Source organism: Sorex araneus, chromosome 10, assembly GCF_027595985.1.
Source record: "Sorex araneus isolate mSorAra2 chromosome 10, mSorAra2.pri, whole genome shotgun sequence".
Taxonomy (NCBI): Eukaryota; Metazoa; Chordata; class Mammalia; order Eulipotyphla; family Soricidae; genus Sorex; species Sorex araneus.
Window position 1 is genome coordinate 6099927 of NC_073311.1, and position 24871 is coordinate 6124797.

At 42.6% G+C, this 24871-nt stretch overlaps 1 protein-coding gene across 6 annotated transcripts in view; it reads left to right on the forward strand.

Annotated features, from left to right (window-relative positions):
* The window catches only part of SRGAP1 (SLIT-ROBO Rho GTPase activating protein 1), a 324413-nt gene that overhangs the window by 153427 nt on the left and 146115 nt on the right, over positions 1-24871 (forward strand). For all 6 annotated transcript variants that reach the window (XM_004602634.3, XM_055118174.1, XM_004602635.3 and 3 more), the window contains 2 exons: positions 7385-7580; positions 12466-12628. In XM_004602634.3, coding sequence (XP_004602691.2) covers positions 7385-7580; positions 12466-12628 — 359 coding nt within the window. The remainder of the gene's footprint in view (positions 1-7384; positions 7581-12465; positions 12629-24871) is intronic.

Genomic DNA, 24871 nt, shown 5'->3' on the forward strand with positions numbered 1-24871 from the left:
TCCAACGGCAGGGGAAGAACAAACAAAAGAAATGGAATGACATGAAAATAAAATAATTTGCTGTTCAGGAAAATAAACTATTAAAATAAGATACCTTACTAAATATTAGGTGATATTTTTGCATCATAGGTCTAGCAAGAGGTTAATATTCAAAATAGATAAACAGCTCATGAAACTAACATCCACAACCCTCTTCCCCAAATCAAACAAAACAAAAACACAACAATTTATTTTTATTTATTTATTTATTTATTTTATAATAAATTTATTTATTTTTAATTAATGAATCACCATGAGGGTACAGTTACGGATTTATACACATCTGTGCTTATGCTTCCCCCATACAAAGTTCGGGAACCCATCCCTTCACCAGTGCCCATACTCCACCACCAGTAAACCCAGCATCCCTCCCATCCTCCCCAATCCCATCTCCCCCCACCCCACCCTGTCACTGTGGCAGGGCATTCCCTTCTGTTCTCTCCCTCTAATTAGCTGTTGTGGTTTGCAATAAAGGTGTTGAGTGGCCACTGTGCTCAGTCTCTAGCCCTCATTCAGCCCGCAACTCCCTTCTCCCACATGGCCTTCGACTACATTATAGTTGGTGATCCCTTCTCTGAGTTGCCCTTTCCCCAGAATGTGAGGCCAGCCTCCTAGCCATGGAGTCAACCTCCTGGTAGTTGAAAAACACAACAATTTAAAAGTGATCTGAGGATCTGAATAGACATGTCTTCAAAAAAATACATATAAAGGCCAGAGAAGAAACTGAACAGTCTCATTGTAAGCACTGCATTTAAGAGGCCCAAGTTCAATCCCGGGAACCCCATGGTCCCCAAGCATAGAGTTGGGAGTAAGCCCTGAGCACAGCCAGGTATAACCCTAAGACCACCACTTTCCCACCAAGACACACAAGTGACCTATGGGTACATGAAGAGATGCTCATCAATTCTTATTCCTGGCAAAAACCAAAGCAAGACTCTGAACTGTCTCTCACCTAGCACCTATAAGAATGGCTATTATGGAGAAAATGAGAAGCAATAAGTTACAGAGGAAGTGGAAAGAAAGGAGATAGAGGGGCTGGAGCAATAGCACAGCGGGTAGGGCGCTTGCCTTGCACGCGGCCAACCCAGGCTGACCCAGGTTCGAATCCCAGCATCCCATATGGTCCCCTGAGCACCGCCAGGGGTAATTCCTGAGTGTAGAACCAGGAGTAACCCCTGTGCATTGCTGGGTGTGACCCAAAAAGCAAAAAAAAAAAAAAAAAAAAAAAAAAAAGAAAGGAGATAGATATATATATACACATGTATATATATAGAAAATATATAGCTACATATGCATATATATATGCTGATGTGAGTGTATATCAGCACAAGTATTATGGAAAACAATATGGAGAGTAATCAAAGATTAAAAATAGAAATTCCACTGATATGGACACTTCTGGATCAAATACCCAAAACACAAATTCAACGAGATTTCCAGATGCCTGTTTTTATTGCATTATTATTCACAGTAGCCAAGAACTAGAAAGAATCTAATTGTTGGTACAGAAAAAATGAAATACTATTCAGCTATTTAAAAGAAAAAGACAAAATCTTACTATTTACAGCAGCATGAATGGATCTAGAAAGTGTTCTGTTTAGTGCAAGCAGCTAGACAGAGCAAGACCATCAACATATGATTCCAATGTGTTATATAAAGAAAACAATAACTAAATAAAAAAAGAATAAAACTTTCAAACTATAAGACCAATCAATTGATTACCAGAAGGAAAGTGTGAAAGAAGATGGATTAATTGGGATAAAGGAGACAAAGGTATGTCGAACAATAGAAGTGACTTCAAGTGCTGAGCTTAATGTATGTTTATTTTTCAGTGGAACATAAAAATTTATGATAAAATTTTATTTGAGGAAATAAGAGGAACTGAGAAATAGCTCAATGGGCTGTTGTACAGGCAGTGTATGCTGAAGCTCTGGGCTTGCTCTCCAGCTCCACATGGACAGCACCTGCTCTAGAGACCCTCAACCAGCACGAGTATAGTGCTAAAAAAATAATAATAACAAAAAATATTTTATTTTTGTTGTTGTTGTGAGTAATAGTACAGCAGGTAGGGCATTTGCCTTGCACGCGGCTGACCCGGGTTTGATTCCTCTGTCCCTCTTGGAGAGCCCGGCAAGCTACCGAGAGTATCCCACCCGCACAGCAGAGTCGGGCAAGCTCCCTGTGGCATATTCGATATGCAAAAAACAGTAACAGCAAGTCTCACAACAGAGATGTGACTGGTGCTTGCTCGAGCAAATCGATGAACAACGGGACGACAGGTCTACAGTGCAGTGCTGCAGTTGTTGTGAGATCACATCCACAATACTTTAGTTACTCCTGCTCTGCTCTGACCACAGAGACCATATTGTGCTGGGGACTGAATCCAGGGCTCCTGCTTGCAGAGCATGAGTTCTAACCCTTTGGGCCATCTGCCTGGCCCAGGGAAAAGTTTCGGAATATAGATGGGGTTCAGAGCGATGGTACGTTGGGTAAGGCAGCTTGCATAGCCAGCCTAGTTTCAGTGTCTAGCACCACGTATGGTCTCACCCTGGCAGGGGTGATCACTAAGCACAGAGCCAGGAATAAGCTGGAACACTGCCAGGTGTGGCCCAAAAATAAAAACAACAGGTGATTTTTAAATATTCTCTCCTATCCAATAGCACAGCAGGTAGGGCATTTGCCTTGCACGCAACCGACCTGGGTTCAATTCCTCTGCCCCTCTCTGAGATCCCAGCAAGCTACCAAGAGTATCCCGCCCACACGGCAGAGCCTGGCAAGCTACCCATGGCATATTCAGTATGCCCCAAACAGTAGCAACAAGTCTCACAGTGGAGACTTTTACTGGTGCCCACTCGAGCAAATCGATGAACAATGGGACAACAGTGCTACAGTGCTATTCTATATAGTTGCCTTTTCTCTTTCTTGGTGGGTACTGCTATTTGTCTTGCACACCAGTTTTCCTTCACAACATATATCTTCAACTCTGTTAGTCTTCTTTTCATAGCTTCCTGTCTTTGTTAAAGTAGCCAGTGAATTAATATTTTTAGTGTCAGGTTTGTTTTCACTAATATAAGGAGCTCTATTTTAAAAAGTTTCTAACTCTTTGCTTAACACAAAATAATGGTTTAATCAACTAATCTAAGTGTCAAAATTGTTCTATAAAATTTTTTCCTTTTTTTATATTAAAGCACTAGTTGAGTTTTAGACATAAAATATTACAGTACCAATCCCACCACCAGTATCAACTTCCCTCCACCAGTGTCCCCAGGTTCCCTCCCCTACCCCCCCGTCCTTCCAACCCGCCCTCTGACGGGCAGCTTTCTGAATTTATTTGTTAAAGTTTGGGTCTCTTGATTTCAGTGTTGTTGGCACTGTGGTTGGAATATTTGGTTCTGTTATTCCTTAATACCACTGTTGTCCCTTAAGCCTCTGACCTTGCCCCTGTTGGTTCTCATCTGTCTCTTCAAAAAAAAAAATTAATACTGTTTTTCCCCTCCCCTTCCCAACCTCTTTACACTGTTGTTGATGATTCCATGACCATGGGTTGCCTCACATCTGGCTGTGGTGCTTACACAGTATTTGTTTTCCTAGCAGGGGTGTTTGCTGGGGTCACGCATCAGGTTGCAGTGCTTGTACCTTTGTGGTGAAGGTGCTCACTGAGGTCAGCACTCCTCTTCGTTGTATCGCTTGCACGGATGCCTTGCAGAGTCCTGCACCTACTTGAGCCTCTCAAGTTGTGGTTGTGGTTGTGCTCATGTGGGCACCCACATCCTCACCTGGTCCATGACCTGGCTCTGCTGCTTTACATATCTTTCAGTTGCAGTGCTCGCTGGAGGCTGCATTCCTTATTCTAACACTTACTGTGGCGTGGCCAGAACTCACAGCGGCACCTGAGATTGCAGAGAGGAGAGCTGCCTAGGTCACACTCAGCGCATTTGGGACACTGGCGATTTGAACCCTTAACCATGTGTATGCTCCAAGGCCAAAACAGTAAATCTCTGCCCTATGCCTCTGCACCTCTGAAATCACTCTTCAGTGACTCACTTTCACCGGTTCCTGCAGTAATGCTTCTGTGGTGGCTGGGATGACAGTGCTATATTACTGTGTCCACATGTAGCTGTGCTGCCAGATCCATAAAACATGGGCCCCCGTTCACCCTGGTCTTCTCTGATCTGTTCTGAACTGTGGGCAAAATGTCGTCCAGATTTATGTGAACACTTATTTTGCTCATTTACTCAATTATTTGAAAACATTTTACATTCTTCTGTACCGTGAAAGGCTAGCACATAGTTAACATGGTCATATTAATAATGTCATGCTCTAGGTTCAGGGAGGTGACCTTCTATGTTGTGCTGCCTTGTGACTCTGATGCAATATAAAGAATCCAAAAGCTTTTCTTCATACCATGGGTTTTGTGTGTGTGTGTGGGGGGGGGGGGGGGCGTGGTTTTGGTGGTGGTGCTGGTGTTGTGAGTTGAATCTGCAGACCATCTGTGCAAAGCAGACTGCCACCCTGACCCTCATGCCCAGGCTGGTCTAACAAGATATATGAATTTTTTTTTCTTGTTTTGGCACCATACTCAGCTGTGTCCAGAGTTTACTCCTGGCTGTGACTCCTGGCTAGGATTAGAGTTCACTTCTGGGATACTAGAGGGATCATATGTGGTGCTGGGGATTGAACTTGGGTTAACCATAAAATGCCAGACAACTGCTTAAACTCTGAACCCTCTCTGGGCCACAAGATTACCTTTTATGGTAGTTGTTATATATCGCTCATGATCCTTTCTGTTGTTGTTATTATCTTTTCATTATCTGTCAGGCTTTTGTCTTTTTGGGGAGTTCACACCCAGTGAAGCTCAGGGCTTACTCCTGGCTCTGCACTCAGAATTTTCTCTTGACTCAGGGGTTCATACGGGATGCCCAGAATTGAATCTGGGTGGGCTGCATGCAAGGCAAGCACCTTAACCCACTGTAGTATCTCTCTAGTCTCCAATCAGACTTTTGTTTAATTCAAGAGGTAATTGACTGGGTTCTCCTTTGCTAGATTTTGGAGTATATAGTTTTTCTCACAATGCTGTAGGCTCTTTTTTTCCATGTTTTCAGTACTAAGAACATTAGCAGTATCCTATTTTGCTTGGAAAATGACAGATAACGTAAACCCCTGCAAAGTGGGGATGAGGTTTTAACTGTAAATACAGTGCGTTGGGAGATAGCACAAATGCTCAGCATGTGGGAGCCTGAATTTGATGCCTGGCATTGTACAATGTCCCCAGCGCTGCTGGGTAGGGCCCCCTCTTCAAAAATTAATCTTAGAAGAAAAAAATTACAGTCTCCCTTCTCAAGTCTCTTTGATTCTTGATTTTTAAACCCTGAGGAAGCAAGCAAGAGACACTCTAAGAATGAGACTGGGAGTGAATTCCGTATATTTTTTTTATGTGCTTCTGATGAGATTTGTACTCGCAGAACACTTTCATTTCTTTTTTTGGCATTGGGCAACTTTAAAAAAAATAAAACAACAAAAAATGAGTTGATAGCTTGGGATGATTGATTTATTTTCTCTTAGAACAGCAAGTTGTGCTAAGATTGCTTCTCTTAAAAGACTTAAGGGATTCCTGAATGGGAAAATATCCCACCCTAGAGTATTTTCCCCCTCCTTTTGAAACAAAAACAGTTCTGTATTGGTGAGGAAGAGTTTGGCAGCCATGCTGATTATAATGCTGTATTGAAAAACACTCACTTTGATTGACTCAAAACCAGATGCTGTTCAGGGTAGCTAAAGGCTATAATAATGTTTTTACCCTGGTGTTCCCCACAGTTCTGTGAGATGAATAATAGTCTCCCCATTGTAGAGATGGAGAAGCCTAGAGAGAATGTGAGAAATGCTTCCCGGTCTTGCTTTTGGGCGCCGCCAAACCGTGATGCTTGGAATATGATCCTACCCTGAGCATCTTACTCCAGTAGTTCTGGTTCCTTCTTCCCCAGGGCAGGGGCCTCACACTGCCAGTGCCCAAAACATGCTGGTTGGGCAGAAGACATGCAGGGCACGTTTGATCACTCTGACAATCTGGGTTAGAAATCTTGAGGGTGCCCTTCTGTGAACTCAAGTCATTAGAGCAAATAACCCTTTAGGAACCTTAGTTTTATCTTTGTAGATGGGGACAATACTGGTACCTCCTTTGACAAGTTGTAGAATGGTCACTATTCCATTGTTCTGTTTTTAAATTGAGCAAATGTTCTGAATGCTCACTCAGAAGTTAACCATCCTGCTATTTAATGAACCCAGTTAAACATGGTCAAGTGTATGTAACTTTATTGAAGAATAATCAGAAGAAACAGAAGGAGTGTTGTTATTTGGACATTGGTCTTTACTGACCCTACTGAAATAGATTCAGCATCACTTTCAGGGACTATACATGGACACAGGGAAAAATAAAGATGTTTTCCAGCATGAATAATTCTTGTCTTTGGATGTTATCCCTGGGTCAGAGAACAAAAACAAACCAGTAGTTATTAGTTACTGTATCTCATTTTCCAAAACATAGGTTCCATTGTTACAGTGATCTGCTGATAGTTTTGTGTGATATAGTTTTGCTTTTGTGTGTTGGCTGAGGTAGTAAAAATGACTAACCTCAAGTACTGAAATTGACCAAGGAGTGATTTCAGGGCACTCTCAGTGGCTAAGGCTGCTGGCCTGAATAATGTGTAAGAAGTCAAGGGCGAGTGAAAAGCATCGGATGTTGTAAAGAGAATAACGAGTGGGATCCCAGGGTTGCCTCATTATGAATGGCTTATTTTAGATATAGAAAAAATTATCTTTGAGCACAGTATCCTATAAACCCTGAAGCTATGTGTTTTATGAACTAGAAATTTATGCACTAAATAAAAATTCCCAGATGTCAGACTTTCTGTGCCAACTGGCAAATGTGTGGTGGTTCAGACGTCTGGAAGAACTGATGCTCATTTCTTCGCCATTCAAACTCAAAAGGGATAGTTGAGGTAAAATACAGTTGAAAAAATTACAATGTATTCCAGCTACCCAAAGATGTCACATGTTATAAATTGTTATCTGGAAGACTTTAAATTTTTTTCCCTTGTGACTCTGTGCATGTTTGTGGCATTGCAAATCTAACTCATGTTTCTATTCTTATTCATCACATTCTTTTCTGAGGCTTCTTTCATTTTTTTAAAGGGTCAGCAGCTGAATTACAAAAGGACCAACCTGGATATGTCCATCTGATAAAGGTCCAATTCAAAACTAAATACATGATAGGATTCATTATTTTTATCTTGCACATACATCTCAGTAATTTCATAAAATCATTAAATAAATTCTCTTCTCCCTTTAGAAATTCGAGCTCAGCTAGTAGAACAACAAAAATGCCTGGAGCAGCAAACAGAGATGCGCGTTCAGCTTCTCCAAGACCTGCAAGATTTCTTCCGGAAAAAAGCTGAGATTGAGACCGAATACTCCAGAAACCTAGAGAAGTTAGCTGAGAGGTTCATGGCAAAAACAAGAAGCACGAAGGACCATCAACAATACAAGTAAGACAATGTTTACTCTAATTCACCAAGTGCTAAGTGAGGTTGCTTTCCCTCATTGTTTTACTCCAGTTCGTTTAGAATTGTCTTTTTATTCTTTTGGTCTGACAAACTGTTGATTGGCCCTCGATAAAGTATAAATAAATATATAATTTGTGAACAATAATTATAATTTGTGAGTGGGCTGGAGCGATAGCACAGCGGCAGGACATTTGTCTTGCACGCATCAACCCGGGTTCAATTCCTCCGCCCCTCTCGGAGAGCCTTGCAAGCTACCGAGAGTATCTCACCCACATGGCAGAGTCTGGCAAGCTACCCGTGGTGTATATGATTTGCCAGAAATAGTAACAACAAGTTTCACAATGGAGACATTACTGGTTGCCCGCTCAAGCAAATCGATGAGCAACGGGATGACAGTGACAGTGACATAATTTGTGAGGAGCATTTTACCATACTTTAAGGTAATATTCCCTTTATCTCCCCTATATATTAAAATTAAATAAAATATGTATGTGTTTATAAATTTTTGCTTATAAAAAATTAGGCAGAGGTCTAACAGAGGTAGATACCTTAAAATTTCTTTTTTTATTTGGCTTTCGGGCCACACCTGGTTCTTGTTCAGAGCTTGTGCCTGACTCTGCACTCAGGCATCACTCCTGACAGGGCTCGGGGAAACGTCTGGGATACTGGGGATCTAATCCATGTCGGCCATTTGCATGGATTAGTACCTTACCTGCTGTCGCATCTCTCCAGCTCTGAATGGGAAATTTTAGCATAGCTGCTTCTTCAAGCGAAGGCCTCAGTATTTCTGTTGCAATTTTTATTTTGGAGGGGGGATGGTTTGGGACCACACCTGGTGCCGCTCAGAGACTGCTCCCAGCTTAGTTGGGGGGCAGAGGATGGAAGCCAGGCTTCCAGCAGGCAGTCTGAGCTCCAGTCGAGGGAGCTAGTTCCCTCACACTCCGTTGTGATTTTCTATGGAAATAAGTGCTAAGAGTTGCTAAAGTTCACCCCCCCCCCTTGCCCCCTTGCACCTGGTGTGTGGTCATCATAGCTGAGACTGAAAGCAAGGTGGGCTGTGGTGTGGAGATGAGTGGAAATGCAGGCTATCCTCGATGTGGGGAAGGGTAGGTCGAGAGAAGGGCCTAGGAGAAGAGACTAGTAAGTCAAGCCCTGAAGGATGAAAGATGCAGTTGCTTGTGTCTGGCCTTTTGTCCCTTCTGAGAGCAGAAGATGCGGCAGGTGCAGACTGAGGCACTGGGAGGTCCTGGGTGATGAGGGAAACAGAAAGTCCCCTCCTAGGCACATGGTGAGCACGGACGGACAAAACTCGGCATGGGGATGGTACAGAAAAGATTGTGTTCACCTGCACCGTGGGCTTCGTGGATTATTTGTCACTTCCTGCATAAAAAAGCCAGGGGGTAACTTGAGGGCAATTTTGCAGAAATATTAATGCAAAAAGTTCATACAGGAATATTCTGAGTTAGATAAGCAATCCATTATTACTATTATTGTTATATTCATAATTTGTATTTGATGACTCTAACCTCTGCTGTTAGTCCAGCATAGAAATACATCTTAGTGATTGTTTCCAGACTGAATTCAAATCCAGCATGCTTCAGAGACAGGGGTCTGTAAAAGGTGACTGGAATTAGTATATGTTGCCCCTTGAAGCAATTGTAATAAGAAGATAGCCCTTTCATTCCACCAGCACCTATTGTTCTAATGTCCTCTATGTTCCATACTTATAATTGATTTTGAGCTATGCACTTATGTACTCTGTACTTGATCTGGCCCCTTTGTAGATCAGCTGCCACTTTTTGTTTGGTTCACTAGTTTTCTTCAAAAATAAGCAGCTTGAAGTTTTCTTTGACATTGTTTGCTTATTAGTAGAAAGCTGAAGGTAAGATGGAGTAGATCAATGAAAAGACCAATCTTAGACTAGGAAATACTTTTTAATTTTGTTTAAAAATCAGGCAGATCTGATTTGACTTTTTTCAAGTTGCTTTAACCACATTGAGTCTTAATTTTTCCACCTTGCAATCTTATGACCATAGAAGAAGAAATATGACCCAGTTCCTGGTATTTTATAGTTGACCATGAATGCACTGAATATTTCTTCTCCTCTTCACTGAATGATTGTTAGATCTTTAGCACCATAATGTTACCAGTCATTGAAACATTGAAACTGGTTTTTGGAGTCCACTTGGGGCTACACATTGTCTTGAACAAAACTCTTGGGCTAAAGTGGTACTGCAAAGACCAAGTCTAGCCTCCCTGGACTCAGAGATTCTGACACTAGCATTGGTCTTCAGTAAATCACTGCAACCTGTAAACTTTATTCTCTCACTGGTATAGGGAATGCAAAAATCCTCTGCCTTAAATGGTAATGTATGGAAGGTCCTTAGAACAGTTACTGGATATAAATAGCTAACTTTAGATAGCACTTACTACAGATCTAAGACATTATGGAAAGCCTTTAAATTTTGCACATTAGGGGCCCAGGGATGTGACTCATGTGGTAGAACACAGGCCTTGCCTGAACACTATGAAGTCAGTGCCCTGCCTCCTTCCTGTCCCCATCCCACCTCTTCCCTGCAATGCTCAGTGTGTGGCTCTGAGCATAGAAACAGCAATAATACACATGTGGGTGCGCTCTCTCTCGCTCTCTCTCTCTCGCTCTCTCTCTCTCTCGCTCTCTCCCTCATTCACACACATACCACACATACATAATACAATTCTTTAAGGCTAAGGATATAGGTCAGCGGTGGAACACACATCTCCTAATGGTGTGGATACACAGTCCAGCACCACAAGAAATATAAGTGATCTGCTGTAGAGTTGCTGTCCCTGGTGTGACAGTGGCTTTGACCAGCTCTGAGTTCTTACAGGCGGCAGGAATGTCATGCTGACCACAGATCTCAGTGTTACAGCTCTTTATTCACTCACTAGCTGCATCCCTTGGGGCTGACTCTGATGGAATCAATAGCAGTAGCAGTTATGGGCTCAACTGGAGTCCAACAACAGCAACCTCTGTGGCCTAGAAAACAAACACACACACACACACACACACACACACACACACACACACACACACACCACTTTGTTTTCAGTTTATCTGGTTATAACCTATATAAATGAGGGTTTATAAGGCAACCAATCAGATTGTGTATGACTTGTGCAAATGAGGACTTGTGGGTTGGGCAAATCAGATTGTGTGCATAATTGCAAAAATATAAGACCGCTACTCAGATGGCATGTTCTGTGTGAATGGGTTTTGTGGGCTGGCCAATCAGAATGCATATGGAAATGATGGGTCAATTGGAGGTCTGGATTGTTTGGCTCCTCTTTCCTCATTTCACCTCTGATGGCTCTGAGGGAGAGAAATGCAGGGGTGTGTTTTAAACTGGGCGGAGCGTGTATCATTTTGTAATAATAAACAAAACAGAGAGGTATTAAGACCCTGGATTGGGGGTTTCTTTTCCTATCTGCCTTCCCACTTCTTCCTCTTCCATATCTTATGTTTCCTCTTTCTTCTAGAGAGGGTTTTGATTATGTGCATTGTTAAGTCCTATATCTGTGGGACTCATTAGCAGAAACACCTGACTCAGTGATCTCTTTCCTAACTTCAGAATCCTAAATAGTCATGAATAATAGGAGGATAAAGGGCACTATTGCCTTTAAATAGCACAGATATTCTAGCATTAGAGTCATAGTATGTCATCTTCCTATTTTATGGTTAGATTTTTTGTTGTTTCTTTTTTGGGGGGCGGGGGGAGGGACCATACCAAGCGATGCTCAGGGGACCATATGGAATGCCAGGGATCAAACTCCAGTCATCAGTATTCAAGGCAAGTGCCTTACACGCTGCACTATTGCTTAGATTTTAAAGTCAAGAATATATAGCATTGTGGGGCTGGAGCGATAGAACAGCAGGTAGGGCATTTGCCTTGCACGAGACTGACCCATGTTTGATTCCAGCATCCCATATGGTCCCCTGAGCACTGCCAGGAGTAATTCCTGAGTGCATGAGCCAGGAGTAACCCCTGTGCATCTCTGGGTGTGACCCAAAAAGCAAACAAACAAAAAAATCAACTTAAGAATATATAGTGTTGTATTTTGAATTTTGTTGTAAGCAGTTATGCCCCAGTTGGCCACTGTTTTTGTTTGGAATTTTTCTATAATATATTTTACAAGTTTTTTTTTTAATGATTTATATAAGTTTTTAGCTTTATTATCTAAAATAAAGCAAGGAGTTACAAATCCTAAATAGTTTATTGGCTTCAAACAGGACATATGATAAGTCATAAACCCCCAAACTTCTTGGTTCTATTCAGGAGCTTTGAGACAATGGTATAAAGTTGTGATTTCTGGGAATACTTTCTCAGGGAACTGGAGGTTCTATATCAAGGGATTCATAAATACTTGAAAATTTATGTTCCACAGGCAGCATACCTAGCCAAGTCTTATTTTCCAACAACAGACTGAACATTCAAAGCAGACTTTGTATGCAGTGGCAAACCACAGTCTGAGACAGTAGTCAGTAGATTTTTTTATGTAAACAAACACTGCTTTCTTCAATGGAGTGCTTAAGGCCGCAGGTCTGCCTGGGCACTGTATATGTTAGGACTTCATGGCCCTTGTCAGGTGGGAGATTTTGACTGGTATTTTGCGGCCAAGTTTTTACTTCCAGCCTACAGAATTGCTGGCACCATGCCGTCCCTGGCCGGAAGGCTGTTCTACTGGCTGAATCTGGCCTACTCCGAGCAGTGCCCACGGAAGAAAAACCAGCAACAATACCCTCCTCCTGGGGCTTCTCATTTGCAGCCATAAGGTGGTTGGTGCAGCTTGGAAACTGATGATAATTCTGTCTTTCTTCTCTTTGTAGGAAAGACCAGAACTTACTGTCTCCAGTGAACTGCTGGTATTTGCTTCTGAACCAAGTGAGAAGAGAAAGCAAAGACCACGCCACTCTGAGCGACATCTACCTGAACAATGTGATTATGAGGTTCATGCAGATAAGTGAAGATTCCACCAGGATGTTTAAAAAGGTATACTGCATAAATCCTGCCTTCCTGTGCTTTCCTCTAGCAGTTTCACCTGGATCTAGACCTGTGATGGGTCCTAACGGTAGGGCTGGAGAGATATGCTGGAAGTAAGGTACTTGCCTCACATGCAGTCAGCCCTGATTGGATTCCCAGCACCACATATAGTCCTCCGAGCATTGCCAGGAGTGATCCGTAAACATAAAGGGAAGACGTAGCCAGATGTGGCCCAGACCTCATGCACACACACACCTACACCCCAAAATGTACTTGTATTTAGTAAACTTTAAGCAAAATGAATGAATGTTTTTAAAGAGCCAGAATAAAAATCTAAATCTGAACACATAAATGTACAGAGTTGTAAACCTGAACACGAGCCATATTCTGATATCATGCGTCCTTGCAAACTTCGCCCTTAGTTTCAGGGACAGCCAGCCGACAGCCAGGAAATGATGAGAGCAGAGAGGACCATCATTCCCTCTGCGTGGGGCACCCACCCGATGAGAAACTTGTACGAGGAAGCCCCCATGCTGCCCTCCAGGGAAATGGTGATCACAACGTTTTTTCTTTCTCCCAACATACCAACCGCAGAGGCTGTGAGTGAAATGAAAACAATTTCACAGACTCAGAGAACTGAGTCCTGCTATGCCTGCTTGTCTTCCTTCCCAGATGCATTTAAAAAACTTTTAAAACCTCTTATCACTGTGACTGGTCTCAGCCAGCTCTCAGCAATTTTATTGTTGTTATTTAGACATTTTTGTTGGCAGCAGTAATACAATCAGACTATTTCCTGTGTAGCAAATAGAGCTACTTGTCCAAGAAGATGGACTTTCAGTTTTTACATCTGTAGGACTAGTGCTTCACCCTTTCCTTAGGCTTTGCACAAGTGGGCTTTGGTTCCTGTTACCAGTATCTGTACCTCTACTCAGTAAGTAGTGATTAGTTTCAGAAAGTGGGGAGGGGGGAATCCACCTTGTAGATTAATGGTATATTTATGTTTCAAAGGGGCCCCTTAAAACAAAGCTGTAGTGTTAGGAGGCCAGCTGGAAGCCTTCTTAGTCATGTTTGATATATCCACACTAGACTGGATTTCTGACCTAGGAAAGATTTTAGCTAACTCTTATGCTGTCTTTCACTCTGCTAAGAAAAATAGATGCTGCAAACCAAAGAAAGATTTAAAATTTTGTACTAAGACCCTATAAAGAAGAGAACAGGAAGTGTTCTGTGTATCATAAAAAGTAGAGATTTGGGGCCAGCGAGATAGTGCAGTGGGTAAGTTACTTACCTTGCACATAGCAGACCTGGGTTCGATCTCCAGCACCCCATATGGTCCCTTGAACACCATCAGGAGTGATCCCTGAATGTAAAGCCGGGAAGAAGCCCTAAGCACAACTTGCCGTGATCCCAAAACAAAACCAAACCAAAAAAGGGAGAAATTGTTTAAAAAATCATTTCGATTGAACCATGAAAGTCACGTCATTTCTCTGTAGTTTGATCCTCTAAACCCTAATCTCTGGCTTTTCTCTTCAGGCCTGTGTTCTCCCTGAACATCCATCTTTCTTGCTTGTCCCCGTCTCTTTGCTTGCCTCTTAGCCCACTCTGGAGAGGCCCATGTTCTCTTTTGAACATCTACTTCCCCTCCTTTCTCTACTAACATCTTCCTAGGTAAATTTCATTCACTTAATATGATCTTGCTTAACTAAGAAAATAAATGAATAAATAAATAAATAAAGTGAAGTGCAGTAAACCCTGACCTCTTTTAGCACAGTAGGTCTGTGTGCAGTTGTGTTTGGGCCAGGACGCTGGCTATGGTCTGCAGCCCGGGGTGGCCATTTCCCCCGTGCTCTCTACTCCCTGGGGTGCTGGCGACCGCTCAGCCAGAGCTTCTGGGACCAGCAGCTCCACTGAGTTCCTTTATTCACTCACCAAAACAGCTCTTAAAATGCCTGCCCGTGGAAGCAGAGTTTAAAGACCTGTCTCTGCCTGCAAGGAATTCATTATGGTAATGAACAGTTACCCCTTTTCTGAAGGGAAAGCACAGCCCCATGACTGCTGAGCGCAGCCCTCCTGAGTGGAGGGTCCAGGGTGACTTCTGCAGAGCTGGGGGGTGCTGGAAGGAGCGCTGCAGGCGGGGTCCCTGGCTGAGAGAGCACCATCACATGTAGTGGAAAAGGCAAGCGTTGGATGTCCCTGGAGCCAGGTCGTGCGGGAGTGAGATGGGGGATGGCGTGGCAGGGGGCCAGAGAGGACACTGCTATGAAAAGGAGCCCAGCATTGCCTGGCTGCGGTACAAGGATTTGAGTTTTGTAAATCAAAGTCAAGGGCCCCGATCGAGTTGCTAGAACCTCAGCTGCAGTCAGATGGGCTGGGATTTCCATCTCTGTCCATCCACTTCCTGGTGCTAGGATCTGGGAGGTGCTTTCTGTTCTCTGAGGGAGTGCGGGGCTGGAGAGAGAACCTCTGGGGCTCTGAGCGGGTCTGGCCCCTTGGAGCTGTTTCCCAGTCCCTGGACTAACACTGACCTTGGGGAGTGGCTAAGTAGTCCTGGGGTGGAGGCTTTCCCTTTCTTTGGGGGAGGATAATTCTCAAGGGTATTTCCAAGAGGGGGATCAGCTGTGAGTCTCAATTGCCAGTAGCTAAGGATATTCCCAGTAGTTGGGGAATGAGTTCTGGCTCTTGAAGAGAGAGTCTGGGGAATATACAGAAAATGCATTCTCTCTCTCTTTCTCTCTCTCTCTCTCTCTCTCTCTCACACACACACACACACACACACACACACACACACACACACCACTTGTTTACTATCCAGACATTTTCTTCTCCATCTTTCTGGAACTCAAACAGTCCCTGGAAATCTTTTATGGCTAGAAGACCTCTGGTTACCTGACACTTATGAAGTACAGTTGGTGAAAACCATTAGATTATTTTAGGTGTGTAGCAACATGTTTCCATATCTGTGTCCATCATAGAATGATTACCACAGTCTAGTTCTGTGCTCCGCGTTGGCATTTTGTGGGCGAACCATCATCCTAACCATTGCTGGCCACTGGAAACTTAACCGTCTACTGTGATTACAAGTGTCACCTTCTACCTTCTGCAAGCAAGCCCATCAGGCCACACCCCCACCTTTCCATACATGTTATTGGAGGAAAAAGAACAAATGGGAGAGCAGAGAACCACAGAGTGACGAACTCTCACAGTGGCGAGAGACACCCAGTAAGATTACCAGAAACTGTCAAATCCAGAGAACTTCAGTCTCTTATACTACAAAGGAAACAGTTTTTTAGGGGGTCGGGGTGTGAGGCCACACCTGGTGGTGTTCATGGCTTACTCCTGGCTCTGTGCTCAGGGATCACTCCTGGTGGGACTCAAGGGACCATATGGGGTGCTGGGGTGGAACCCGGGGCCACGTGCATGTCAGGTGTCCCACCTCTCTTTCTTCTGCTCCAGGCTAGTCTTTTTCTCTTTTTCTTTTTCCCGTTACAAAGTCTTCCTCCTCTCCTGCTCTTCTTCAGTTCTATGGTTCCAGAGTCTTGTTCCTGTTCAAAGGGAAAGGAATCATCAGAGCATGTCTGCAGTGACCACTGGAACTGCTCGGAGACTTCAGTAGCCTGACACTTGTCCTTCCTGGGAGAGGAGTTGGAGATATATCTTTCCAGGGCCTGCAGTACAGGGACTAAGGCACTCTCTAGCATGCAGCTGACCCTGCTTTGATCCCCACCATCACCCAGTCCCAGGTACCACTGGACATGTCCCATGCCCAGGTATTCCCATGGGGTGTGGCCGTGGGCTGCTGCAGGGACCTTCTCTGGCTGACACAGCTGTTTCCTTTCAGTGGAGTCAGATATGGGGAACCCTTTTACCCCATAGGTCCCCCCCATATTGGCAGTTTGGAGCAGGTAACTCTTGGTGTGTTTCTATATCCAAATAAATCTAATAATCAGGAAGACATTTTGAGGAATACCTCATTCCATACTTTAGGAAACTTAAAGGCTTAAATTTAAATGTCAATTCTATCAGAGTCAGCTACTGCTTGACTGAAGGGTTACAACTGGGAGGAAAAGGGAAGCCTTAAAAATAACAAGAAATTAACTTTTCTTTTCTTTTTAAATGAATTCCCCCTCCCCTCCCCATTGTTGTTTCCGCCGTGTCTGGGGGAGGCACACTTGAGTAATGCCCACCAGGGCTCACACACTCAGGTTGCGGCACTGGCGACTCTCGTGTCACCCCAGGGATCTCAATGGTGTTGTTACTCATGGGGCAGTGCCAGGGACCAAATTTCATGACTTCCTACTGCATGACGGGTGCTCTTGCCACAAAGCCATATCCCTAAGCTCCCCAACATGAAGCTTTAAAAAATAGCACTTGGAGCCCGAGCGATAGTAGGACAGGTACGGTGTTGGCCTTGCACACAGCTCACCCAGGCTTGATTCCTGGCACCACATATGGTCCCCCTGAGTGCCACAGGTGGGCCCCAAAACATAAAGATAAAATAAATTTTAAAAGATTGTTTAAAAATGAAAATCACTCGCTGGCTCTAGAAAGATAGTACAAGGGTTAAGGTACTTGCCTTGCATGCGTGCGTTTCACCCTAGTTCAGTCCCTGACACTGCGTATGGTCCCCTGAGCACTGCCAGGAGGGAGCACAGAGCCAGAAGTGAGCTATGAGTACTGCTGAGTTTGACCTAAATTCTCTCAAATAAAATTAAATTATATGCAGTTATGTAAATGTTGATTTTTTTCCAATTTAGTCCATTAAAATGATAAAGGAAGCCTATTAAGCAGAGTAACCTGGTGATTAATCTTTTAGGTTCTGGAGTCAGATATTTGGGGGTTGAATCTTGGCTTTGCCACTCACTGTAAATGACTTTGTAGTGGGGAGTATTTATAAATCTTATAAGCCTCAAATTCTGTATCTATAGAGTGGGTCTGGTAACCCATTGCAGATAATTACATGGAGGATTCATTGATCATACATGGGAAGCCACTAAACTCAATATCTAGACTGAAATACTTTCAGTTGTTATTTTTATTCTTATTTGTATTATGAAATGTTTCTGTACACCTGCAAAAGTTATTTAATGCATTATAGACTTTATATTTAATGTGTCCTCATTATAAGGAGAACATGTGGCACAGCTGTGATGAATACAACTAGATCATCACTTTGTAATAAATGATTTATAATCATTTATTGTGGAGTTTCAAACAATATTTGTGAGCAGCCCCTGAGTAATGTCCCCACAACATTGATTCTTGCTTCTAACTAAATTGATATTTTCCTCTTCAGTTTTCAATGAGTGAGAAATCAAGAAACCACCCACTGAATGTCTGTGTTGGTCAATAGGATCCTATGCCGTCCTGTTCCTCACAGCTATTTCACTCTGAGTCTTTGAGACTTTGCCGGTTCCTTCATTCACCCACCTGCAAGAATCTCTCCATTCTAGATTCTATTGGGCATGGGCAATGTGAGGCTAGACCCGTCTTTCCTTTGAACCTCTTGTATCCTACTTTGCTACTTTAGGAAGTGGTTAGAAATGAAAGACTCCTTGTGTAGAGGCTAAATTCAAAATCAACCCTCGGGCCAGAGAAATAGCACAGGGGTTAAAGTGCTTGTTTGTACAAGGCCGGCCCCAGTTTGAATCCCTGGCACCTCGTATGGTCGTCCCAGCTCCTCCAGGAGTTACAGGGCCAGCAGTAAGCCCCAAGCTTACCGCTGAATGCAGCCCCAAAATGTGGTCAACGCTTACTACATTCCCAGAGAACAGGGGCAGTGAGGTGCCTCTCGTCTGTTCTTCATCTGCCTTCCTAAATGCTGAGATTTCGCTGCCTTCTTTCCGTGACTCATACAGACAGTGCCGTATCTGTTTGCTACTCTGGCTAGAACATGTGCCGTGCGTATGCTTCACGTGGAAGTGCGTTACTGTCAGCAGTTACAGTTGCAGACAGGCCACAGCCAGCTTGCTATAACTACTTCCCCAAAGCACCTTATCCCTATCTTTGCTTTCCTCCGCCCCTCCCCCAGCCCACCACACTTTGGTTGTTGTGAAGCAGTATCACACATGCTAGGATGGGTGCACACACAGTTGGTTGTGGTGCCCACTGGAGACTTTGCACTTTGTTGTGACACCAGAGATCCCAAGCAACCGTTGCTGTTGTGAGCTCATTCATTATGTGGGTTGGTGCCAGGGACCCATTGTGTGGGCTCTCATGCCTGTGAGGCAGGTGCTGAGCCACTGAGCCACATCCCTGGGTCCTCACATGATCTCTTATTTACCAGCTTTAATAAAGTTAATAAGATATATAGTTTAGAGAGAGCACAGAAAAAAAAACAGCATTTGAATGTTATATTATCTCTGTGTTTTTTAATTTACTTTGAAGTTTGTCATTTTCCCATGGATTGTTTTCAGATTACTAAGATGTTTTTTGCCTACCTTGGTTTGCATAAATATGTGCACAATTACAGTTTCCTTTGTTTCTTCACGAGTGACATCAGTACACTACCTCTTACTGTATTTTAAGTGTGTGCCAAACACCATCTGCATCGTTCACACTGAGCTCATGCATACTCACAGCTACCCAGTGACCAGGTGCCATAATCCATATTTCAAGGATAAGGAAACAAAATTTTGAAAGATACAAATTGCAGAGCCAGGTTATTTAGTATTATTTAGTGTTTAGTCTTGTCTTTGCCCATAGAGTTCAGGTAGTTCATAGCTACTGAGTCTCTGGCTGTACAAGGAAATGTTCCTCATTGCAGCAGGTCAGAAACTTACGAGAATTAGAGCACTCTGATTCGTGGCCCTGTTTCTATCCTGTATAAACCCTTAGAGAACAGTATTTCTGTGTAAGGCAACAACATTCGTCAATTGTCAAAGTTATAAACAAGGATGCAAGGCAGCAGAGACTGGTCCCAGTCCACTGAGAACTACCCCACTTCACCAGCAATGGCATACGTGATCAGATGCAGCTTTACTGAAATGAAATGAGCCCACTAGGAGTGTGTTGGTTACACACAGATGCACTGTATCACTGTAGCACTGTCATCCCGGTCATCGATTTGCTCGAGCGGGCTCCAGTAACGTCTCCATTTCTCCTAGCCCTGGGATTTTGGCAGCCTCTCTTTACTCGTCCTTCCCAACAGTACTTCATTGGAGGCTCTTTTAGGGTCACCCACACAGATTAGGTGTGGTTTAATCTACAAGGAAGGACAGATTACTGGTGAGATTTAGAAATGTGTAATCAGTTTTCATTCTGATCAAAGCCTTGATCTTCTGTTTAAATGGTAGGATATGAATGAAAGTAAAGCCATTTTTATGAAGGGGGAAAGTCTGTTTTCAATTAGGCTGTGTAAAATAATATTCAAACAGATGCTTTAATATATTAATAAAAAGTAACAGTCTGAGGTAAAGACAGGAGTGCACCTTTGCATGCTGGAGCCCCTGGTGTGACCCCCTCAAGCACTCAGGAGTGACCACCGTGCCATGGGGACCCCCTAAGCACTGCTAGGTGGGACCCAAAACAAACATAAGATACCTAAGGTTCTTATCTTGTTTGGAAGGAAAAGTTCACAAGTTAAAAAAAAAAAAACTAAACTAAAAGCATGTCTTTTTTTTTTTTTTTTGCTTTATGGGTCACACCTGGCAATACAGAGGGGTTACTCTTGGCTCTGCACTCAGGAATCACCTCTGGCGGTGCTCAGAGGACCATATGGGATACTAGGAATTGAACCCGGTTGGCCGCGTGCAAGGCAAACACCCTACATGCTCCAGCCCCAAAGCATGTCTATTTTAATATAAAATATGTATTGTAAAAATTTAGAAAATAATAAAATATATAAAATGAAAAATAACAATTACCTATATATTCACTGTCTATTGTTAATACTTGGGTCTTGGGTCTATAGCCTCTCTCTTTTCAATATTTTACATAGTGCACATGCATATATGTTTTACGAAATTAAGGCTTCATTGCTTATAGCTCGAGAACTTGCTCTTTTCATATAAATATTATTAGCACTTTATCTGTTTAGAAATGACCTTGGAAACAAGATAATTTGTGTCTGCATACTGTTTCATCATCAGCATGCCCATATGATTTTCCTTCTGTTGGACACTTAAATCTTCTGTACTCTATGATCTTTTATATTAGGCACTATTCCTTGAGGTAGAATTATTAGGTCAAAGACGGCAATTGAATTTCATTCATACCATGAATTTTTGATACTTTGAAATTGTTACATTTTGCCTTTCCCAAGTAATAATATTCATGGCTCTGATTTACCAATGAGTGATTTATCCCCTGAAAAATAAGTTGAATTTTTTTTTTCAGCAGAGAGGTAGCAAATGTGATTTAGTATGCTGATGCACCAGTAGTAAATAATATAACAAGAGGAACTTTTTCAAATGGTTGCAGTGCAGTATAGCAGAAGAATTAAATGGCATTCTGTTTGCCCAGGGGACAGCTTAATTATTGATAGGGTCTGGATAAATAAGTGAGAATATTTCAAGCTAATGCTTCTAGCTGGTTCTCTTGAGTTTCACTAACTCTTTGGCTGGCTCATTTTTTTTTTTTTTAGAAATACACAAAATACAAATTATTTCTTGTAATGATGCAATGTTTAAAATGGTTTAGAAAAGAATTTTATTTGTATTTATAAATCACTGTTCAGGATGACTGGCAGTATAGTAAGTGCCCAAAGAATAGCAGTTGTGAATGCTGCTGTTTTTAGCCTGTATTACTTAGTGAAAATAGGGCACGTGTGATTGATTTAAAGATGAATTACTTGATAAGCACATTTGCCATGAGTTTAGAAGCTTAATTAAAGACATATAAGAAGGGCTGGGATGTGATTCGCCAGGGATAGTGTGTCCAGCATGTGTGAGACCCTAAGACCCTGGGCATGCACGAACACATGCACACGCGCTCGTGCACACACACACATACACACACACACACACACACAAATTTAAAGAGACTACGAAGCAGATGTTCATTTTGTCTCCTTAAAATTTGATAGGATATATACAAAACTTGATGTCTGTTAAGCTAGATGTTTTGCCTCATGGCATAATAAGGTGGTACCAAAATATCTGAGTTAGTCATTGAAATCATTCCACTGGGAATAGTTTTCCAAAATCACTTGAAATTTATTTAGGGGCAAAAAAAAAAAATCGGAAATGGGTAGACCAAAATTATTTCTGCTTTTGATACAATGCACATGTTGTGTTAGCACACAAGAAAACATTTATTGTAAATTAAAATCTTGAAGACATTTGGCCAAGAATACATCAGCAGTATTTACTGTTAAGGGGGAAACTCTCCAGTAACTAATTCAACCCGAGTGCTGTGTATTATTGGAGAATTGGCCCATTCAACCAGGTCTGCTTGCAAACTCCGGCTTGAATTTCAGGATTAGGTTGGTTAAATTGAACGAGATTGGTTGGGGAATGTGGGTCAGTGTAAGGCCTGGAGTTTGATCCCCAGCACTACCAAAAATTAGTAAATGGGAAGAAAAAAAAAAAAAGAAAGGCATGACATGACATATTCTTCTAAACTTGGCCCTGACCTTCTGACCACCCATGTTGCCTTTGCAATGACCAATCAAATATATAAGGAAGAAAATTTAGAACAATTCTTTTAACTTCAAGCAGATCCCATTATCCCTGTCCTTCTGTGAGCTCCCATGTCTGATGAAGGTTTATATCCCACCTCCTTTCCTTTCCCCCTAACTTTCATTGTCCTGAAGACACTTAGCCTCTTCTGACATATTAAATATTTACTTTACTTGTTCACTAGACATCTCCCCTTAATTTGAACATCAGTTCCCAGGGGAAGGGACCTTGTCATGTGGTCGGTGCTCAGTGAGTATTTACTGAATGCAAAAGTTACAGTGACTTAGAACTATATTAGAAACCAGACATAGGTGTCATCCACATAGCAGAAATTTCAAGATATTTTAGTGAAATCTTGTAGCAGGAGGACTGAATGGAAGTAGTGCTGTCATCAGGCAGCTACTTGCCTAAGGAGAGAAATGAGAGGAGAGTTCGGTGGTGGGAAGAGTGGCAGAGTGAAATAACTAGGGAAGCAGTGAAGGCACCACAAAGGGGGTAGGTGTTTCAGGCAGCCAAAAAGATTTGGGGAGATTCCAGAGAGGGGGGAATATTTAAAAAGCTATCCCAGAAAAGTTCCTTAAAAACAACTGGGCCCTCTCTTGCATACCACATGTATGGTTCTGGTTTTAAACAGTGGTGCTGCCACAGATGTTGAGGCTGTATGGAGAGAGCAATTGTGTTTTTGTCCCGCACTGGCCAAGAGATGTGCATATAGGGTAGATCTACATGATGCCACAGAGGTGTTGGAAACAGACCTGACAGTGAAACCACAACCCACAGTAGATTAGTCAGAATTTGTATGCTGAATCCAACCAAGTTTGGTTTCCTAATCTTCAAAAATGTCGGTATTCTACATAGGAACATCATAGCATAATTTCAGTATATCTAAGATTTAGTTCCAATTTTCTCAGCATTCAGTGACTCGGAAAAATTTCAGTTTATATGGGGGAAAAGTGATCAGTAGGTACTACACATACATGAGGCCCTTAGTTTAATCCTTGCCCTTAAGTGATCTGAGCACAGTAAAGAAAGTGAGAGAGGTTTTTTTTTTTAAAGAGCATCTGCCAAATTAATCAATTGTTCCAACTTCCCAAAGGTTTAAAATGTTCCAAGATGTTAATCACAGAAATTATAACACTAGATGAAATTTATGAACTTGGAATGAGTCAGGAGGCATCATAAACCCCCTCATCTCCCATGAAGACAAGTGAAAACTATCGTTTGGTACAAGGTTTCTTTAGATATGATTATTTATTAAAGATTAGCACTTAATGAAGTTCATTTTCAAAGAATCATGGGCACCAAATCCTAACCCTAAAGGAAATTGCTGTCTCAGGAAGGAGAAAATTTTCCTGCCATATGGTGAGATGAAAGCTACAAAATGTAAGGCAATCTGAGAACAATATTCCGACTGCAGCCAAGGTTTCTTACCATCTGAAGACTTATGTTTAATTCCACATGTTGGGGTTCCAAAGCTTTCTAGCAGCTGTGAGAAATGCTATATTGGAGGTGTTGCACCAGCAGTAAATACTTGAGTTAAGAGACACTTGTGGGGTTGGAAAGGTAGTACAATGGGCAAGGATCTTGCTTTGCATGTGGTCGACCTGGATTCAGTCCCAGGCACCACATATGGTCTCTCAAATCCTGCCAGGCGTGATCCCTGAACACGGCGCCAAGAGTGATCCATACACGCTGTCAGGCATGACCCCAAAACAACAACAATAGCAGCAGCAACAGCAGCAGCAGCAAAACGTTGATGCTGGATATAGGAAACATTTTTATGGAGAAAAGTCATTGTAATGTCTATATATTTCTTTTGCTTTTGTTTAATTTTATTTTATAAAGTAGTTCACAGTATTTGATTATATTTAATATTCAAACACCAATCCCACCATTATTACACCTTCCCACTAATATATTTCAGGTGTTTCCATCCTGAACTCCAATCCCTGCCCCAAAGCAGAACCGAAATAATATATTTCCCTCTAAGGTTGGTTGCCTCCTACTTTGAATCCCATCAGATGTGGTGGGGTACTCTTGCAGTGTGGTGTGGTGTGTGGTATGAGATGTGTAAGGAATAGGTTCACTTGTGGGTGAGGCTCGGCCCAAGCGTGTGGAGAGCAGCCATGAGCATGGCGGGGTTGAGTTCTGGAGGTTATCGGCTGTCAGGGCTGACTCCCTCACCTGCCCCTCTCCAGGGCTCCCCAAGGGAAACAGCCTGGCATGGGTTCCGGTGGCATAGTTATGGCAGGTGTCACGTTATGCTCCCTTCCGGGAGAGAAGGGCATGTGATCTGGATGGTGACCCATGACGAGATTATTTGCTGCCAGCCAGGGGTGGTTTATGGGTGTGACTGCTGAGTGCTGGAGTCAGGGGGACACGGGCAGAGGAGCTTCGTTCCTGGACATGTTGAACCTAGGGTTCTCAGTCACAAAGTCCCGCATGTAATCTCTGTTATTTTTAACTTTTTAAATGTTTCTATGAGCAGGGGATATGTTTCCATTTCTTCATGTCTTCTTTTATTTCATGGAATAGCATTTTATAGTTTTCTTTGTAGAGGTCCTTTACTTCTTTAGTTAAGCTGATTCCGAGGTATTTGATTTTCTGGGGCACGATTATGAACAGGATTGCTTTT